General features: G+C 33.3%; 1 protein-coding gene across 2 annotated transcripts in view; it reads right to left on the reverse strand.

Moving 5' to 3' along the window:
- The window catches only part of LOC127720610 (ATP-dependent translocase ABCB1-like), a 58,823-nt gene that overhangs the window by 7,185 nt on the left and 34,366 nt on the right, over nucleotides 1-17,272 (reverse strand). For both annotated transcript variants that reach the window (XM_052227283.1, XM_052227284.1), the window contains 7 exons: nucleotides 15,286-15,375; nucleotides 12,704-12,865; nucleotides 10,347-10,479; nucleotides 7,493-7,563; nucleotides 6,277-6,377; nucleotides 5,451-5,591; nucleotides 1,296-1,452 (listed from right to left, as the gene is read on the reverse strand). In XM_052227283.1, the coding sequence (XP_052083243.1) occupies nucleotides 1,296-1,452; nucleotides 5,451-5,591; nucleotides 6,277-6,377; nucleotides 7,493-7,563; nucleotides 10,347-10,479; nucleotides 12,704-12,865; nucleotides 15,286-15,375 (855 nt within the window). The remainder of the gene's footprint in view (nucleotides 1-1,295; nucleotides 1,453-5,450; nucleotides 5,592-6,276; nucleotides 6,378-7,492; nucleotides 7,564-10,346; nucleotides 10,480-12,703; nucleotides 12,866-15,285; nucleotides 15,376-17,272) is intronic.

A 17,272-nucleotide genomic window follows, 5' to 3' on the forward strand; every position in this document is an offset into this window, starting at 1 on the left:
AATTAATTTAGTCAAAAAGATTTAAATTATCAGAAATACGTTTACAAATATGATTTGATGAAAAAATTAAAAAGGTGAAAATGAAAAATCGTCATAACCACGTTGTTTGAACCAGAGACATGTCTCTGTTTGAACTAGTACACGTGTGCGCATGTGCGCAGGTGTGAAATTTAATTATGCATCCTAATTTCTTAAAAAAATGCTTAAATTGTCATTGATACCTTTATGTCACGTTTATTTCGAATATTTTCATGAAGAAATAACGTAGAAAGAGCTACGTACACTCATTCATGCTTTGCAAACGTACACGGAATTTACGTATCCGTCTCTGGTCCATGTTTTACCATTGTCAAGATAACAACCGGTATAAGATTTTAACGAATGTAAAGTTTTTGACAACGTTATTTTGCACAAATAAAGAGTCTAAGGCAGATATAAGTACGCTGATGTTGCACACTTCGAATGATGCACTGCCAATTTAACAGTTTACGTCAGAACTTCGAATTTGAATCAAAGAAAGTTTAATATCGTTTTTTTTTAATGTCAATCATTAGGATGGCCAACTCAGCAACTGAATACCATAATTGCCTTTTGTTTATTTAGTCTTAAGGGATTAAAATCGGGATAATATATAAAATGTCCGGCTGGCTAAAAATAATTTTGGAAGCCCTGGGCTGCACATGATGTTTCAACAAATATGCATAAATTCAGCTGTTTTTTTTTATATTTATATGAAAAAGGTGCTTAATATGACATAAAAAATCTTCATCAATCATTATTTGCCTGTCTGAATACTAGTGGAATACCCCTACTCTTGGAAATCCGACTAATCCCTCAAAACTCTCCATCCAAGTCACCATGTAAAAAAAGTTAACAATTATAGGTCTAAGTACGGCCTTCAACATGTAGCCTTGGCTCACACCAAACAGCAAGCTATAAAGGGCCCCAAAATGACGAGTGAAAAACAATTCAAACGGGAAAATCAACGGTCCAATCTATATAAAAACCGAGAAACGAGACACACCAACATACGACACCCACTGAAACACAGGCTCCTGACTTAGGACAGGTGCATAAAATGCAGCAGGTTTCAATGTTATGCATAAATTTTAAAAGAAAAGTTTAAGATGCATTTTCAGAGACATAAAGCATACAACTTCTTCAGAATTAACATATTTAAAGTTATTTAATACGGATAAAAAACCAGGAAACAATTAGATGTACACAAATTTCTCCTATACATGAAAACAAAACCTTGAAAATCCTGTCACAAGAAAGTAAAAGAAAATACAAACCAGATAAGTTCCTCTTTTGGAATATATATCTATAGGCGGTATAGTATCAAATGCTTTGAAAATCAATCCAGCAGCATGTTTGGCCTTTGCATACTCTGGCAGAAATGATGACGATTGTCCAATCACCATGGCAGTGAAGGCTATGGCAAAGAACACCCTAAAAAAGAAAAGAAATATTTAGTTTAAACAATATCTTATTTTTCAATAATGCTAAGATTACAGTTATACAATAGAAATACAAGGAATAGGAAACAAGAAGAAATTATATAAATCCGTCTCCCTTAAAGAAATGTTTACTGTGGAATCATTGTTATACTTAGGATAGTAATACACAATTATGGTGGATGTCGTTGATATTCATAAACCAAGATTTTAATGTTCGTTGAAGTACACATTATATATGTATGCAAACTTTGTCATAACCACAAAATCAAATATGAAAATATAGTTTTCCCTCAGTTTCTTGAAAATTGGTTACCATGGAAATGAATGAAAACCAATATATAATAAATACAAGCATTCTGTGAGTATTGCATGGCAATACATAGTCTCCTACCGGTTAAAAATTCATTGTCTTGGAATAAAATTCGAACTTGATCTATAACTTGTCATGGTGTAAACTATATAACAAATATCAAGTCAATATCTTCAAGCATGACTAAAAAAAAGGGTTGAAAACTGATTACCGGTATCTAAGTGAATTTTCTAAGTCCAAGGACCATAACTCTGCACAAAGTCATCAGACTGGAACAAAATTCATACTTGATCTGTAACTTGTCATGATAAAACTATATCCCAATTTTCAAATCAATATCTTCAAGCATGATGAAAAAAAGTGCGGAAAAATGATTATTCAAGTGAATTTTCTAAGTCCAAGGACCATAACTGTACACAAAATCATCAGACCGGAACAAAATTCAAACTTGATCTATAACTTGCCATGATAAAACTATATACCAACTTACAAATCAATATCTTCAAGCATGACCGATTAAAGTGTGGAAAACTGATTATTTGAGTGAATTTTTCAAGTCATAGGACCATAACTCTGCTCAAAATCATCAGACTGGAACAAAATTCGAACTTGATCAGTAACTTGTCATGATAAAACAATACACCAAATATCAAATCAATATCTTCAACCATGCAAAAAAAAAAGTGTGGAAAACAGATTTGCTGGACTGATGGATGGACAGACAGACAGACAGACGGACGGACGGAGTGCAAACCTAAAGGACCATAACTCTGCACAAAGTCATCAGATCGGAACAAAATTCAAACTTGATCTGTAACTTGTAATGATAAAACTATATCCCAATTTTCAAATCAATATCTTCAAGCATGACGAAAAAAAGTGCGGAAAAATGATTATTCAAGTGAATTTTCTAAGTCCAAGGACCATAACTGTACACAAAATCATCAGACCGGAACAAAATTCAAACTTGATCTATAACTTGCCATGATAAAACTATATACCAACTTACAAATCAATATCTTCAAGCATGACCGATTAAAGTGTGGAAAACTGATTATTTGAGTGAATTTTTCAAGTCAAAGGACCATAACTCTGCTCAAAATCATCAGACTGGAACAAAATTCGAACTTGATCAGTAACTTGTCATGATAAAACAATACACCAAATATCAAATCAATATCTTCAACCATGCAAAAAAAAAAGTGTGGAAAACAGATTTGCTGGACTGATGGATAGACAGACAGACAGACAGACGGACGGACGGAGTGCAAACCTAAAGGACCATAACTCTGCACAAAGTCATCAGATCGGAACAAAATTCAAACTTGATCTGTAACTTGTAATGATAAAACTATATCCCAATTTTCAAATCAATATCTTCAAGCATGACGAAAAAAAGTGCGGAAAAATGATTATTCAAGTGAATTTTTCAAGTCAAAGGACCATAACTCTGCTCAAAATCATCAGACTGGAACTTGATCTGTAACTTGTCATGATAAAACAATACACCAAATATCAAATCAATATCTTCAACTATGAAGAAAAAAAGTGTGGAAAACTGATTTGCTGGACTGACGGATGGACAGACAGACAGACAGACGGATGGAGTGCAAACCTAAAGTCCCCTTCGACTTCGTCGGTAGGGGACTAATAAAAGAATATCAGACTGTGTAGCAAATGCAAGGTCCTAACGCTTAAAATTTATCCATTTTTTTCTAAATTGTTCAGCATACGAAGATGACAATGATAATACATTCATACACATATAAAGCACTACATGTCCAAATTGTTCTGATCTCTTAAATGATGTAAAATTTTATTAAGGTATCACTTACAGTCTAGATAAATTATGAGAAAAATACATTAACAGCTAATATAAAATTGAGAATGGAAATGGGGAATGTGTCAAAGAGACAACAACCCGAACATAGAGCAGACAACAGCCGAAGGCCACCAATGGGTCTTCAATGCAGCGAGAAACTCCCGCACCCGGAAAATATGGCTATTTTTAACTTATTTTATGGTTCTGTAAAACATATAGCATATATTACTGTGGATTCATTATAATTCCTGGGATACCAATTTTTGTGGATTTGTGGGTAAAGGGGAAGAATTTAAATGTTCAATGAAAAACAAATCTTATAAAGGCTTGTGTGCAAACTTTTATAAAACCACGAAATCAAATATCCATAAATACGATTTTCCCTCAATCCACGAAAAATTGGTACCCACAAAAATAAATGATTCCACAGTATCTGTATTATAAATATTTTATTGCTGAATTGTATGTATATATATAATAGTACTTTTCCAAGATTTTTTAGATAATAGACAAAACATTCATTTACCCTTTGGGTCAGGTTATCTAACAAGAGGCTCTCAAAGAGCCTGAATCGCTCACCTGTATTTCAGAGGAGAAGATTTTTAAATGTTAGCAAACTTGATGAACAAATTGTGTAAAATTGTCTTTAAAGGGCAATAACTCCTTAAGGGGTCAATTGACAATTTTGGTCATTAACTTTTTTGTAGATCTTACTTTGCTGAACATTATTGCTGCTTACAGTTTATATATATCTATAATAATATTCAAAATAATAACAAAAAACTGCAAAATTTTGTTAAAACTACCAATTCGGTGGCAGCAACCCAACAATGGGTTGTTCGATTCGTCTGAAAATTTCTGGGCCGATAGATCTTGACCAATTAAACAATTTTACCCCATGTCACATTTGCTCTAAAAGATTTAGTTTTTGAGATATAAGCCAAAAACTGCATTTGACCCTTATGTTCTATTTTTAGCCATGGCGGCCATGTTTGTCGATGGATACAAACTTCGGATACAATTTATAAACAAGATACCCTAAGGAACATTTAGTTAAAGTTTGAAGGTATTTGGCCCAGTAGTTTCAGAGAAGATTTTTGAAATAGTTTACGACAACAGACGACGACGACGACAGACGGCAACGACAGACGACGGACGACGACGGACGCCAAGTGATGGCATAAGCTCACATGGGGCCCTTCGGGCTCCGGTGAGCTAAAAAGGATGTGACAATTGATGACCATGAGACAACAACCCATAACACAGAAGGACAGAAGATGTGAACAATTAACAGGTTGCTTACCTGCCTTCAAAAATAACCAAATCCATTATTGTAAAGGTAGATATGAAAAGTCCATGGATCACAAAAAGTGAAAAGATTAAAATAGGCAGCAGCCTAATTTTTACTACAACAAATATATGGCAGACAACAACCAATAACAACCTTAATCGCACCGCAGGTAAATTGTGACCTTGTGATTGGTTTAAACGCCGTCACATGATGACCCCTATGGATCTGTAGGGTGGTTAGTAAATTTCATATGAGGCTCATGACGTCATGTCTACTGTTAATGGTGACGTCATCTATTAATGTTTTTGTGTTTCATTGTTTATTTTTCTACAAAACGCAGCAGAAAAAGTCCCGAGTGCAATAACTTCGTTATACAGTCACTACTGTCCCCCTACGGACCATAGAGGGTAGAGAACCATATAACTAATAATGGATTACTGAAGCTCCTGGCTTGGGACAGGATCATAAAGAATGTGTAGCAGGTTTAATGGTTGGCTTAACCATATCATACTTATATAACACAGTAACTTTGGTAATTGTGACATTTCTACCTGTACTGATACTAACTTGAACACATTATCAGCGGTCATTTCTCCTATTTCCACTTGCCATGCACCAAATCTGAAGGCACCAGCATAGGTCATAAAAATCACACCTTGTCCTAAACCAAATGCTATTCCGTACCAGTGGGCTTGCTTTATCATGGATCTGTAAAATAAACAAATGACAATGAATGACAGCTATAATTATTGGAAGACCTGACCATTGATTATTAAATCTATTTATAAATTCTTTAGTCAAAAACAATTGTTTCTAATCTTGACTTACATCTAGAAATTGACAATTAAGGTCAGTTTAGAACCATATTTTGTTTAAAAACAGATTTCTGTGAAGCAACATTTCAGCAGTAGTCACATACGAAATATATATCTCCCATTTACGCCTAATTTTATGCCTGGTTTCCACCTCAGTGGCGCCTGGACATGCATTCCCTAAACATTGCAATGACGCCAGGATAAAAAAGTATGATTTCTACGCCTTGTTTCCATGTGATTTACAGGCATACGTAACATTCGTACAGGATTCAATCAATTATTCAACTATTCAAGTAATTAATCAATTATATAAACTGGATAAGTTTTCCCAATTAAGTTTATCATTCCATACCTTATAAAGAGGGACTAAAAAATAAGAAAATTATGGATCAACTTGTTTCACACATCATCAAAGGGATTGAAAGTGAAGGCCACCCAAAAAGATACTAGAAGGGAATGAGATTAACCTGATAAAAGTCGCAACCAGGATAGAGTTGAAAATGTACCAAAGAGGCTCGCTAAGGAATATACGTTTAAACCAGCACAAAACGCCAAACAAGGAATAGGTTATAACATACCTGAGTGGTCCAACAAGAGCATGTGAATATTCATGATAAAAATGTTTCTCTGTGGTCAAGGACTGGACAGTTCTGATATTTTCAATAGTTTCTGCAGCTGTCTAGAAAAACAAATTGCAAATATTGAGAAAATATTTCTTTATAATATTATTCATCATCTTTACTAAATTATAGCAACACTTCTAAGAAATATTTTACGAGTACCATTTCACTTCTGTCTGTTATTGATAATAGTTGAATTTAACTTCAGCAAGCATATACATTCTATTCCATTTCAAATTTTCAGTTCTCTTACCAAAATTATTTTCGTGCTATTTCCATTGATGCATCTGCTTAACTCTAAGACTTCTTTTGTCAATGATTTATATAATGTTAAGTTTATATAATACATTCAGTATGAATAAAGTTCAATAAACCGAGATGTTGAGTACAAGTGAATAAGACAACGATAACATTACAATCAATAGGCACATGTTAGATATTGATTTTATCAATGCAGGGAGTGTGAATTGTGTGATACTATATTTCTCCAGACAGTTAAATTTGCATACCTACAACATGAGGTTTGCCAAACTTTTTAGATATTTAAAATTTTTAAACTGCTGAGGGTAGAGAAATATAATATTACACAAGATGCAAAGGTGAAATCTGTTTCTCTAATGATTTTTAAACGAAAGGAAGACAAACTTTATCTTCCTCTTTCAATGATTTGTAAAAAAGATGTGTTCTTTACATGTGACATCATCAGGCATGGTCGTCATTTTACATGACATCACAATAGGAAATTCAGAGGAAAGCAAGACACATTGACATCATAATTTATTGTTTACCAATGAGAAAGTCGCAGATCAAACACTTTGAATACAAAAATATAATCAACTTGTTTGGAAAAGTGTTTTGTCACTTGAGGGTGTAAATATACTTAAAAACTGCACTTTATGCCCATTATTCTCTAATCTGCAAACCCTATCCAGACCCTCGTGATAATTAAGCTATGTTCTATGGACATGATAGAGGGTCCGGATGGGGAGTCCTTCATTTCTTTATTCTTTAATTTTTTTACACCACTATTATTCTCTATTCTTTGTTTGCCCTTTATGCCCATTATTCTCTAATCTGTAAACCCCATCCAAACCCTCATGATAATAATCCTATACCTAATTAACAACTAAATAATGTCATTAAAATATGTTGTATTTTTAAATGAATGGTATACCTTCCCAGCATCCTCTAGTTTGCCTTTATCTTCCTCATGTCTTCCCTTTAAAACTTTTATCTGTAGACTACCTGACAAAATACAAACAATATGTACTGTGGATTAATTTATTTTCGTGGGTACCAACTTTCATGGATTAAGAAAAACTTACATATTCGTGGAAATTCAATTAAGTGGTTTTGCTGAAGTCTGCATACAAGTCTATAGGAAATTTGTCATTCGTTGAACATTTAATTTCGAGGTTCACCTGTACCAACAAAATCCAGGAAAATTGGTATCCAACAAATAGAAATGAATCCACAGTATTTTTAACGTGTTCACAAAGAGTCAATGTGTTATGTTCCTTATAAGAAATGGTAAAAGAAGAGTTGTCATTTACACATAATGATAAACAATCACAGTTCATTTATATGTTTCAAAGTTTAGTGTGATGTCCATTTTCACTGAACTAGTATACGTTTTTGTTTAGGGGCCAGCTGAAGCCCACCTCGCAGTGCAGGATTTATCTGGCTGTACTGATGACCCATTGGTGGCTTTGGCTGTTTTCTGCTCTTTGGTTGGGCTGTTTTCTGCTCTTTGGTTGGGCTGTTGTCTCTTTAACATATTCCCCATTCCCATTCTCAATTATAAACCATGTAGGCAGCCTTCTGTCAAACCGTTTCAAGAGGACTTTTACATTCAAAAGGTATCATTGTGTTAGAAGTAAAAAAAACAATGGTCAAAGCCCTGTAACTCTTTCAAGAATAGTACATCAAAATGATGGTACAGTAAAGTAGAGGAATATGAAGAAAATTTCAAATATTCCTATCAGAAGTACTTTGTTTTTAGGGTGTTACAGACGGAGAGACAAACAGATTAAAGAAGATTGTTACTAAAAAGCTATAATGGCCCTCCATTTATTTATCTGGTTATCCTACCATCATAAAATATCGATTGTGGTTTAATTTCATTATCAAGAATTGTATATCAGAATTCAATTGTTATCAGACATTGTGAAATTGACACAAAAAATTTGATTTTCTGAGAAATAAAAAGATCCTTTTCTACTGGAGATATTCCAAACTAGAGGCTCACAAGAGCCTGTGTCGCTTACCCGTATCTACTGTTGTTTTCGAAATCATGTAAAATAAGGTTAAAATTATAATTAATAGTACTAGATACCCTAATAATGATCAAGGCCAAGTTTGGTTTGATTTGGCCCAGTAGTTAAATTAAAACCAGGTCATCCCATTGTAGTCTTACAATAATTACTGAAGACCCCTTATCATTATTCAAAATAGTTTTCACGTTGTGACCATATAAAAATGTTTTTAATTTACAGTTTTCCCTTAAGACTTCTATAGTAAACCCCTATGTTCTATTTTTAGCCATGGTGGCCATGTTGGTTGGAGGACAAGGTCATCAGATACATTTTTCAATCAAGATACCCTATTGAAAATTGTGGCTAAGTTTAATTCTATTTGGCCAAGTAGATAAAGTGGGGAAGACTTTTGTAAAAGATTACAAAAATTTATGAAAAATTGACTATAAAGAACAATAACTCCTTAAGGGATCAATCAACAATTTTGGTTATATGACTTATTTGTAGATTGTACTTTACTGAACATTATTGCTGTTTACAGTTTATCTCTATCTATAATAATATTTAAGATAATAATCAAAAACTGCAAAATTTCCTTAAAATTACCAATTCAGGGGCAGCAACCCAACAATGGGTTGTCTGATAAGTCTTAAAATTACAGGACGGATAGATCGCAACCTGATAAACATTTTTACCCCCCCCCCCCCCCCCCCCCCCGGTCAGATTTGTTCTAAATACTTTAGTTTTAGAGATATAAGCCAAAAACTGCATTTTACCCCTATGTTCTATTTTTAGCCATGTTGGCCATGTTGTTTGGCATCAGACACATTTTTTAAACTAGATACCCTAATGATAATTGGGCCAACTTTGTTTAAATTTGGCCCAGTAGTTTCAGAGGAGAAGATTTTTGTAAAAGTTAATGGATGACGATGGATGACAATGACGACGGACCACGGACGCCAATTGATGAGAAAAGCTCACTTGGCCCATATGTATAACCAATGTATAAACAGGGAAATGTTTGGACCATGAATGAATGGAAATTTATGGGAGAATAAAATTGAGAATGGAAATGGGGAATATGTCAAAGAGATAACAACCCGACCAAAGAGCAGATAACAGCTGAAGGCCACCAATGGGCCTTCAACGCAACGAGAAAATCCCGCACCCGGAGGTGGGCCTCAGCTGGCCCTTAAATAAAAATGTGTACTAGTTCAGTGAAAATGAACGTCATACTAAACTCCAAAACATATAAATGAAACTAAAATAAAAAACATACAAGACTAACAAAGGCCAGAGGATCCTGATTTGGGACAGGCACAAAAATGCGGCGGGGTTAAACATGTTTTGTGAGATCTCAGCCCTCTCCCTATACCTCTAGCCAATGTGGAATAAAGAAACACACAGCAATACCCACAGTAAAACTCAGTTTAAAAGAAGTCTATGTTAAGGAGAAGACTATTCACCGTTACAATGTAACGGAATAGAAGTTCCTTCATAATATAAGTTCCAAAAGGAAAAAGTATTCTGGAATATTATTTCCACTGGAATAAATATTACAGTATATGTTCCTAATGGAATAAATGATATAGAATAGGACAGGAACAGATATTATGACATTGTTTATAACAAAGTTTCTGGTGGATCATCTGTTAGGCGGAAACAAATATACGTTGACAACACTGTAATTTCTGTCCAAATTTGTAACAATTATGGAAAAATGGTGTGCTTCAAACTTAAATCCTAAAATTCATGTAGTACCAACTAACTTACTTGCAAATCCAATTACTGGTACAATGCCTAGTACAACAAGAGCTAGAGCCCACCCATAATAGAAGGCTATGACAAGGGCTGCTACCAGTCCAAACAACGACTGGAAAACCATACCAATTCTCACACCTGTTGCCTGAAAACAATAATAATGGTATTTATAGTCTGATCAAACAACAGTACAGTTTCTATTCTCTCCAATCATCATGGCTGGGAAAATATGAGACATATGTTGAGACATTAAGTAATTGAAAAGTAATTTATAATTACATGGCAAAAAGACAATGTCAATTACACATTACATTTAATTACTTTCAAAATTGTAATTAATTACAGCTAATTACAATTACATTTTTAATTATACCCAGGTCTGGTCTTAACATCACTTTCAGCGCTAATGGCTATTCAGTGGCGACTAGTTTTTATTGATGGAGGAAGCTGGATTGAACCACAACCTTCAGCAGGAAGACGTACTGACTATCCTAGTCAATTAAGATAGTCGTCGAACAATCTTGCCATGTGAGGGGTTAGAACTTACAACCTCAGTGTTGACAGGCTAGTGACACAGTAGATTAACTACTTAATAGACCACTCCGCCACCAAGGCCCTGACAATTGTAACAAGTATAAAATGTAAGTTGATAACAAATGAAACTGTTCATGCAATAGTTTCTGCAATGGGTGTGGTAGTCTTAAATTCAGGATGTTTGCTATTCTGTTTCAAAATAACAAGTTTTTTCAATAACTGTTATAAATTGAAAGTATTTAAATAACAGAAATAAAAATGCAGAAAAAATGAAGATTTCGTGTCCCTTTTTTGGAGATATAAGCCATTGAAAAATTGGCAGGAAATAATTCTCTCTAGATTTTTCATAACATTGGCACCTTTTTTTTCAAAAACTATGAATAAATAACAGCGATTTTATGAGATTTTCAAATATGGCTTTTTAAACTATATGTTATTAGATCATGAAGAAAAATCAAAAACAAGAGGAGCAAACATCCTTGTCCCTTTAGAATATTTTAACACATGATTCAATAGAGGTTTTCTGATAACTGTCAGATGACAGCCCACAAGATCAAGAATTGGATTTTGCAGGTGTTACCATGGACAATATTGAATCATTGTTGACCTAGAAACAAGCAGATAAAAGGGTTCATTCAAGCTTCCAACAATTTCTTGATTATCAATAATAATATAAATAATTACCAGAAATAATTGTTACAAGATGCTATTACGAAGTCTCCAAAACAAATCCCTATAAGTATAAACCCCTAAGGACTCTCCCTATTAAATAAATTGAAAAAAATAAAAGGTCAAGGCCAAAGGTTAAGATCATAGTTGACCATTGACCTTTTGACATTTAAGTATGTTCCCATGGTAATTGCTAAAGACCCCATGTGTCTATCACTAACTGTTCTCAAGTTATAATCATTTATGAATCATTGGCCAAAGAACATTAAACAAACAACAATCAAACAATCATGTCCATTGATCAATTACTGTGGATTCATTATTAGAGCTATTCCATTAAAATGTATGTGGGAGGGCAGGAAGGGAAGTTCAATCATTGAATGTGGGTCATGGGTCTTTCTTCAGTATGCATCTATAATTACCATCATGCAAAATTATCTAAAAAATGGTTCCTGGTTGTAGGGATATTTTGAAAGTCCCTTCTTACCCTCCCACATACATTTTAATGGAATAGCCCTTATGTGTGGGATACCATATTTCGTGGATATCGTGAGTAAAGGTAAACCACAAATTTAAATGCCCAATGTAGTACAAATGTTCTAAAGGTTTGTATGCAGGTTTTTGAATATCAAATATCCATGAAAATATTATTTTTCTTCAATTCATGAACAATGGTACCCACGAAAATAACTGAATCCACAGTTATTTAATCAAAGAAAATACTATTTTTCCTCAATCCATGAACATTGATACCCACGAAAATAAACATGTGAAACTGCGAGCTACTGCTCACTGATGATACCCCCGCCCAAATACTTGACGGTAAACAGGAAGTTGTTGAGTGATGAATCTGAAAACGCATCACACGGTATAGCTGACTTATATAAACCCTGAAACCAAATTTCAGAAATCCTTGTAATGTAGTTCCTGAGAAAGATGCGACAAAAAATATTGATGGGACGGACGGATGGACGGACTGACGGATGGACTGACAGATGGATGGATGGACGGTCAGACAGAGGTAAAACAGTATACCCCCACTTTTTTAAAGCAGAGGTATGATAACCACTTTTTTAAAGGGGGGGGTATAATAATAATGAATCCACGGTATCACATTAATAAATGCACACAATCATTTCTGAAATAACAGCATATAAATGACTTACTGTTTTTACTAAGGATGCGTCTGTAGCTAGCCTAGTTGTTAATGCACCCGTGGAGTGGAACTTGTCATCAAAGAAAGCTATATCTTGTCTCATATATGCATTAAATGTACCGAGTCTGAGTCGCTGAGTCAATTTCTCACCAGATATACCAAAACTAGAAGCCTTTAAGAAAACAAAAAAAAAACATGTGAAGGTTAAGAATGAATATAATAATAATTCATCATAATATCACATTAAAATTAGGAAACTGCAAATATAAAACCACTATGAAGTCAGCTGGAAAGGTCTAGGCAAAATAAAACCAAATCCTCAAAAATAATTTGGTTTGCAATACTGTACTAGAAAGGCAGAAACTGACAATATGAACAGTGCAGGAATGATATTATTAACATATTAAATGTGAACAGTCATTGAGGGGATTTTAATGCATTTTACAGCCATACATAATAAATCTTAAACTTGTAACAAAATTTAAAAAACTTTCAATAAAGCTTTCAAATCTTTAATTCTAAGTAACACTGTGGCTTTGATTTGATATAAATGTTTTACAATAAGAAAACAACTGCTATAGTTAAATCCATATTATTATATGTATTATCATTATTGTTTCTTTACTGATGTTTATAAGTCATCATTATATGTAAAATTCCCTTTATGGGCTGATAATTGGTTCAATAAAGTATTCATATTCATATTTGATCTTTTTAGTTTAGAGTTTTAAGTATGAAATTACACCTCGAAAATTAAAGTTAAAGCCAAGAATAATTTCCAACTATAGTGTTTCAAAATAAAAGATTTCCGAGAATCAAAACAATTTTTAGTGAGATCTATCAGGAAGAACGTAAACTCTTTCTATGTTGTGATGTTACACTATTGTTTCAGATAAGGGTGAAAGTTTGGTACCATAAAAACTTTTAAACCTGCTGCAATTGTTTGCACCTGTCCTAAGTCAGGAATCTGATGTTCAGTAGTTGTCGTTTGTTGATGTGGTTCATAAGTGTTTCTCATTTCTCGTTTTTTATATAGATTAGACCATTGGTTTTCCTGTTTGAATGGTTTTCCACTAGTAATTTTTGGGGCCCTTTATAGATTGCTGTTCGGTGTGAGCCAAGGCTCCATGTGAAGACCGTACTTTGACCTATAATGGTTTACTTTTATAAATTTTGACTTGGATGGAGAGTTGTCTCATTGGCACTCATACCACATCTTCTTATATCTATCTTCAATGTAAAAAAATTAGCATGACAAGTCTAATTTTCTGTATCCTAGCTCACAAGGTAAAACATCTGTAAGAAGACATGTCACCACATCCAAACACATAATTACAATTGCATGCCAATCATTCTTAATTCTTAAATATAGTTGCTAACCTCTATATCATTGGTTTCTGGTGGATAGTCTCATTGGCAATCATACCACATCTCCTTATTTTATTTTAGCAGAGAAACTTCATATACAAATTGTAAAATTTCATGTCAAGAATCAAACACTTGATCTCAAAAATAAAAAATTTAAAAAAAATACCTCAAGATCACCCCAGGACTATTTTTTACTTGACATAAGAATTATGAATGCAGAAAACTATATTTTTTTAAACAAGCATTCTGAGAGTATTGCATGGCAATACATAGTCCCCTACCGGGTAAAAAATCATTATACTGGAACAAAAAGCTAACTTGTTCTATTACTTGTCATGGTGTAAACAAAAAGAAAATATCAAGTCAATATCTTCAAGCATGACTAAAAACAGTGTGGAAAACTGATTAAATGAGTGAATTTTTCAAGTCCAAGGACCATAACTCTCCACAAAATTATCAGACCGAAACAAAATTTCAAACTTGATCTGTATAACTTGTCATGATAAAACTATATACCAATTATCAATCAATATCTTCAAGCATGATGAAAAAAAGTGTTGAAAACACTTTAACATTAGATATGATTAATAGTTCTCTAAAATTAGATATGATGTAATACAGTGTATATCTATTTTCAAATTATAATCAAATATAATTAATAGTTCTAAATATTTTTTCTTTTATTTGTCACAAACTAATATAGATTTGTAACTTATCTATAAAATGTCAACAATTTTTATCTACAGAATGTCATGTAATATATACATTAATAAAAATAGATTATTATCTAATTAAAGGATTTCACTTCATATTTTTTTTATATATATATAGCATTCAGAAAATTAGTTTATACAAAATAACAAACAAACCTGCCAAAAAATTCTTCAAATAATTTACCAAAGAATGTCTTTTAAAAAATGAGTTATCTCCCTTTGTACAGAAATATGGTTTAACATAGTACTCGTAACATTTGATATGGTCCAGAGTTATGGTCCATAACTCTGGACTAAATCATCAGACAGGAACAAAATTCGAACTTGATCTATGACTTGTCATGGAAAAACTGTATACCAAATATCAAATCAATATCTTCAAAAACGAAGAAAAAAAGTGTAGAAAGCTGATTTGCCGGACTGACGGATGGACAGAGTGCAAACCTAAAGTCCCCTTTGACTTCGTTGGTAGGGGACAAATTATCTACAGTTGACAATAACTGTTCCTTACCTGTACAAAATAGACAAGAAAATTTATTCCTCCGAGAGCCAAAAACATCATGCTCCATAAAAGTCCATTATTTCCTAGCTCTATAAATACCTGCAAAAAAAGACATTAAAATAGTATTTTTTCCAATAACATTTTCAGTATAATGAAGGAAATTAATGAGAATCGGGTATTTTTTTTTTTATTATGGCCATAGATGGATAGAAAGATTTTCATTCAAAATATATTCAAATTACTTTAAATTCATAAATTATTGTGAGGTTTTTATTAATGTGAATAATGCGACTGGGTGAGTATAGCAATAATAACATTCTTAATTTGTTACATATATCTGTATGCAGATTTTCCTAAATCTCTATAATTAATTACCTTTTACTCCATTCTTCAAAATTCGTAATAATAAATGCATGCAATAACTTCTCAATTTACAGTGTACACGAATTCTAAAGTTTGTAGTCTTGGAAATCTGATGTTTAAGGGACTCTTTTCATTCTAAGCGTTCCTGGTGAAGGTAAATTCAGAAAAGAGCTTCGGATGCATGAAATTTATAACGTGTTGTTTTCATTTTTTATTACAAATACACATTTCAATTGATATTCTATAGTGTGTCTTTCTATGTTGTGATGTTACACTATTGTTTCAGATAAGGGTGAAGGTTTGGTACCATTAAAACGTTTAAACCCGCTGCAATTGTTTGCACCTGTCCTAAGTCAGGAATCTGATGTTCAGTAGTTGTCGTTTGTTGATGTGGTTCATAAGTGTTTCTCTTTTCTCGTTTTTTATATAGATTAGACCGTTGGTTTTCCCGTTTGAATGGTTTTACACTAGTAATTTTTGGGGCCCTTTATAGATTGCTGTTCGGTGTGAGCCAAGGCTCCGTGTTGAAGACCGTACTTTGACCTATAATGGTTTACTTTTATAATTTTTGACTTGGATGGAGAGTTGTCTCATTGGCACTCATACCACATCTTCTTATATCTACATCCTGTTTTTATGCTTTGTTATAACTTATTGTCATTTCCCTTTTCAGAATCTAAAGCATTTGGGTAATATTTTGAAAAGTGTATAAAAGATATTGTGCATTTTAAAAACATCACAAACATTAGAAATTCAACTTATGCTGTGACATTTTCATTTTGAGATACAAACAATGATATTATTCCGTTCTTTAGATTCTAAAGCACCAAATTTAGTTTGGTTAAAATTTGCCCTAAGATTTTGTTGTTTTATTCATCAGGCCAAAATACAACTGATTTCACATAGAAATAGTTGTGATATTACTATTGATGACTTTTTTGGAACATCACATTAGAACTTCGGAAGTTATGACCCTTAAATTATTCACTATTTGTGATGGTACTCAGTTTTGGTCATATTTTCCCATAATTTATTACTGATTTTGGCATAATTTACTTTGGGCTCAAGTTGCTCAACCCCTGATCCAGAAAATTGTTGTGACTGGGGTTCAATATAAAAATTTGACCATTTTGGATCATAGGTTTTCCTAGGGGACTTGGTGGCCGAGTGGTCTAATTAGTCGAACTACTGTATCACTAGCCTGTCAACACTGAGGTTGTGAGTTCGAATCCGGCACTCGACTCCAATCTTAATTGACTAGGAATGTCAGTATTCCTACCAAAGGTTGGTGATTCTCTCCGGGCACTCCATCAATAAAAACTGACCACCACACAATAGCTCAAAAGTGTTGAAAGTGGTGATAACACCAATCAATCAATCATAAACCACTTAGGTCCAAAAAATGTTCACATCATTGTATTTTGACAACATCTGCAAATGTGTTAACTTTGGAGCCTATAATGTACTCTTGTGATACCATTTGTTTTACCTAGCATAAAGACTTTTGAAATTGTTCCATTTAAGAACCAAAACGTGTCCTTTATAATATTTTATGATAAAGGTTAAATTCAAGGCCATATTTTGGCAAGATTGAACCTTGTCCTTTGTCGATCATCTGAAAATCCTTCAGTTA

Source organism: Mytilus californianus, unplaced genomic scaffold (assembly GCF_021869535.1).
Source record: "Mytilus californianus isolate M0D057914Y unplaced genomic scaffold, xbMytCali1.0.p SCAF_11, whole genome shotgun sequence".
Lineage (NCBI taxonomy): Eukaryota > Metazoa > Mollusca > Bivalvia > Mytilida > Mytilidae > Mytilus > Mytilus californianus.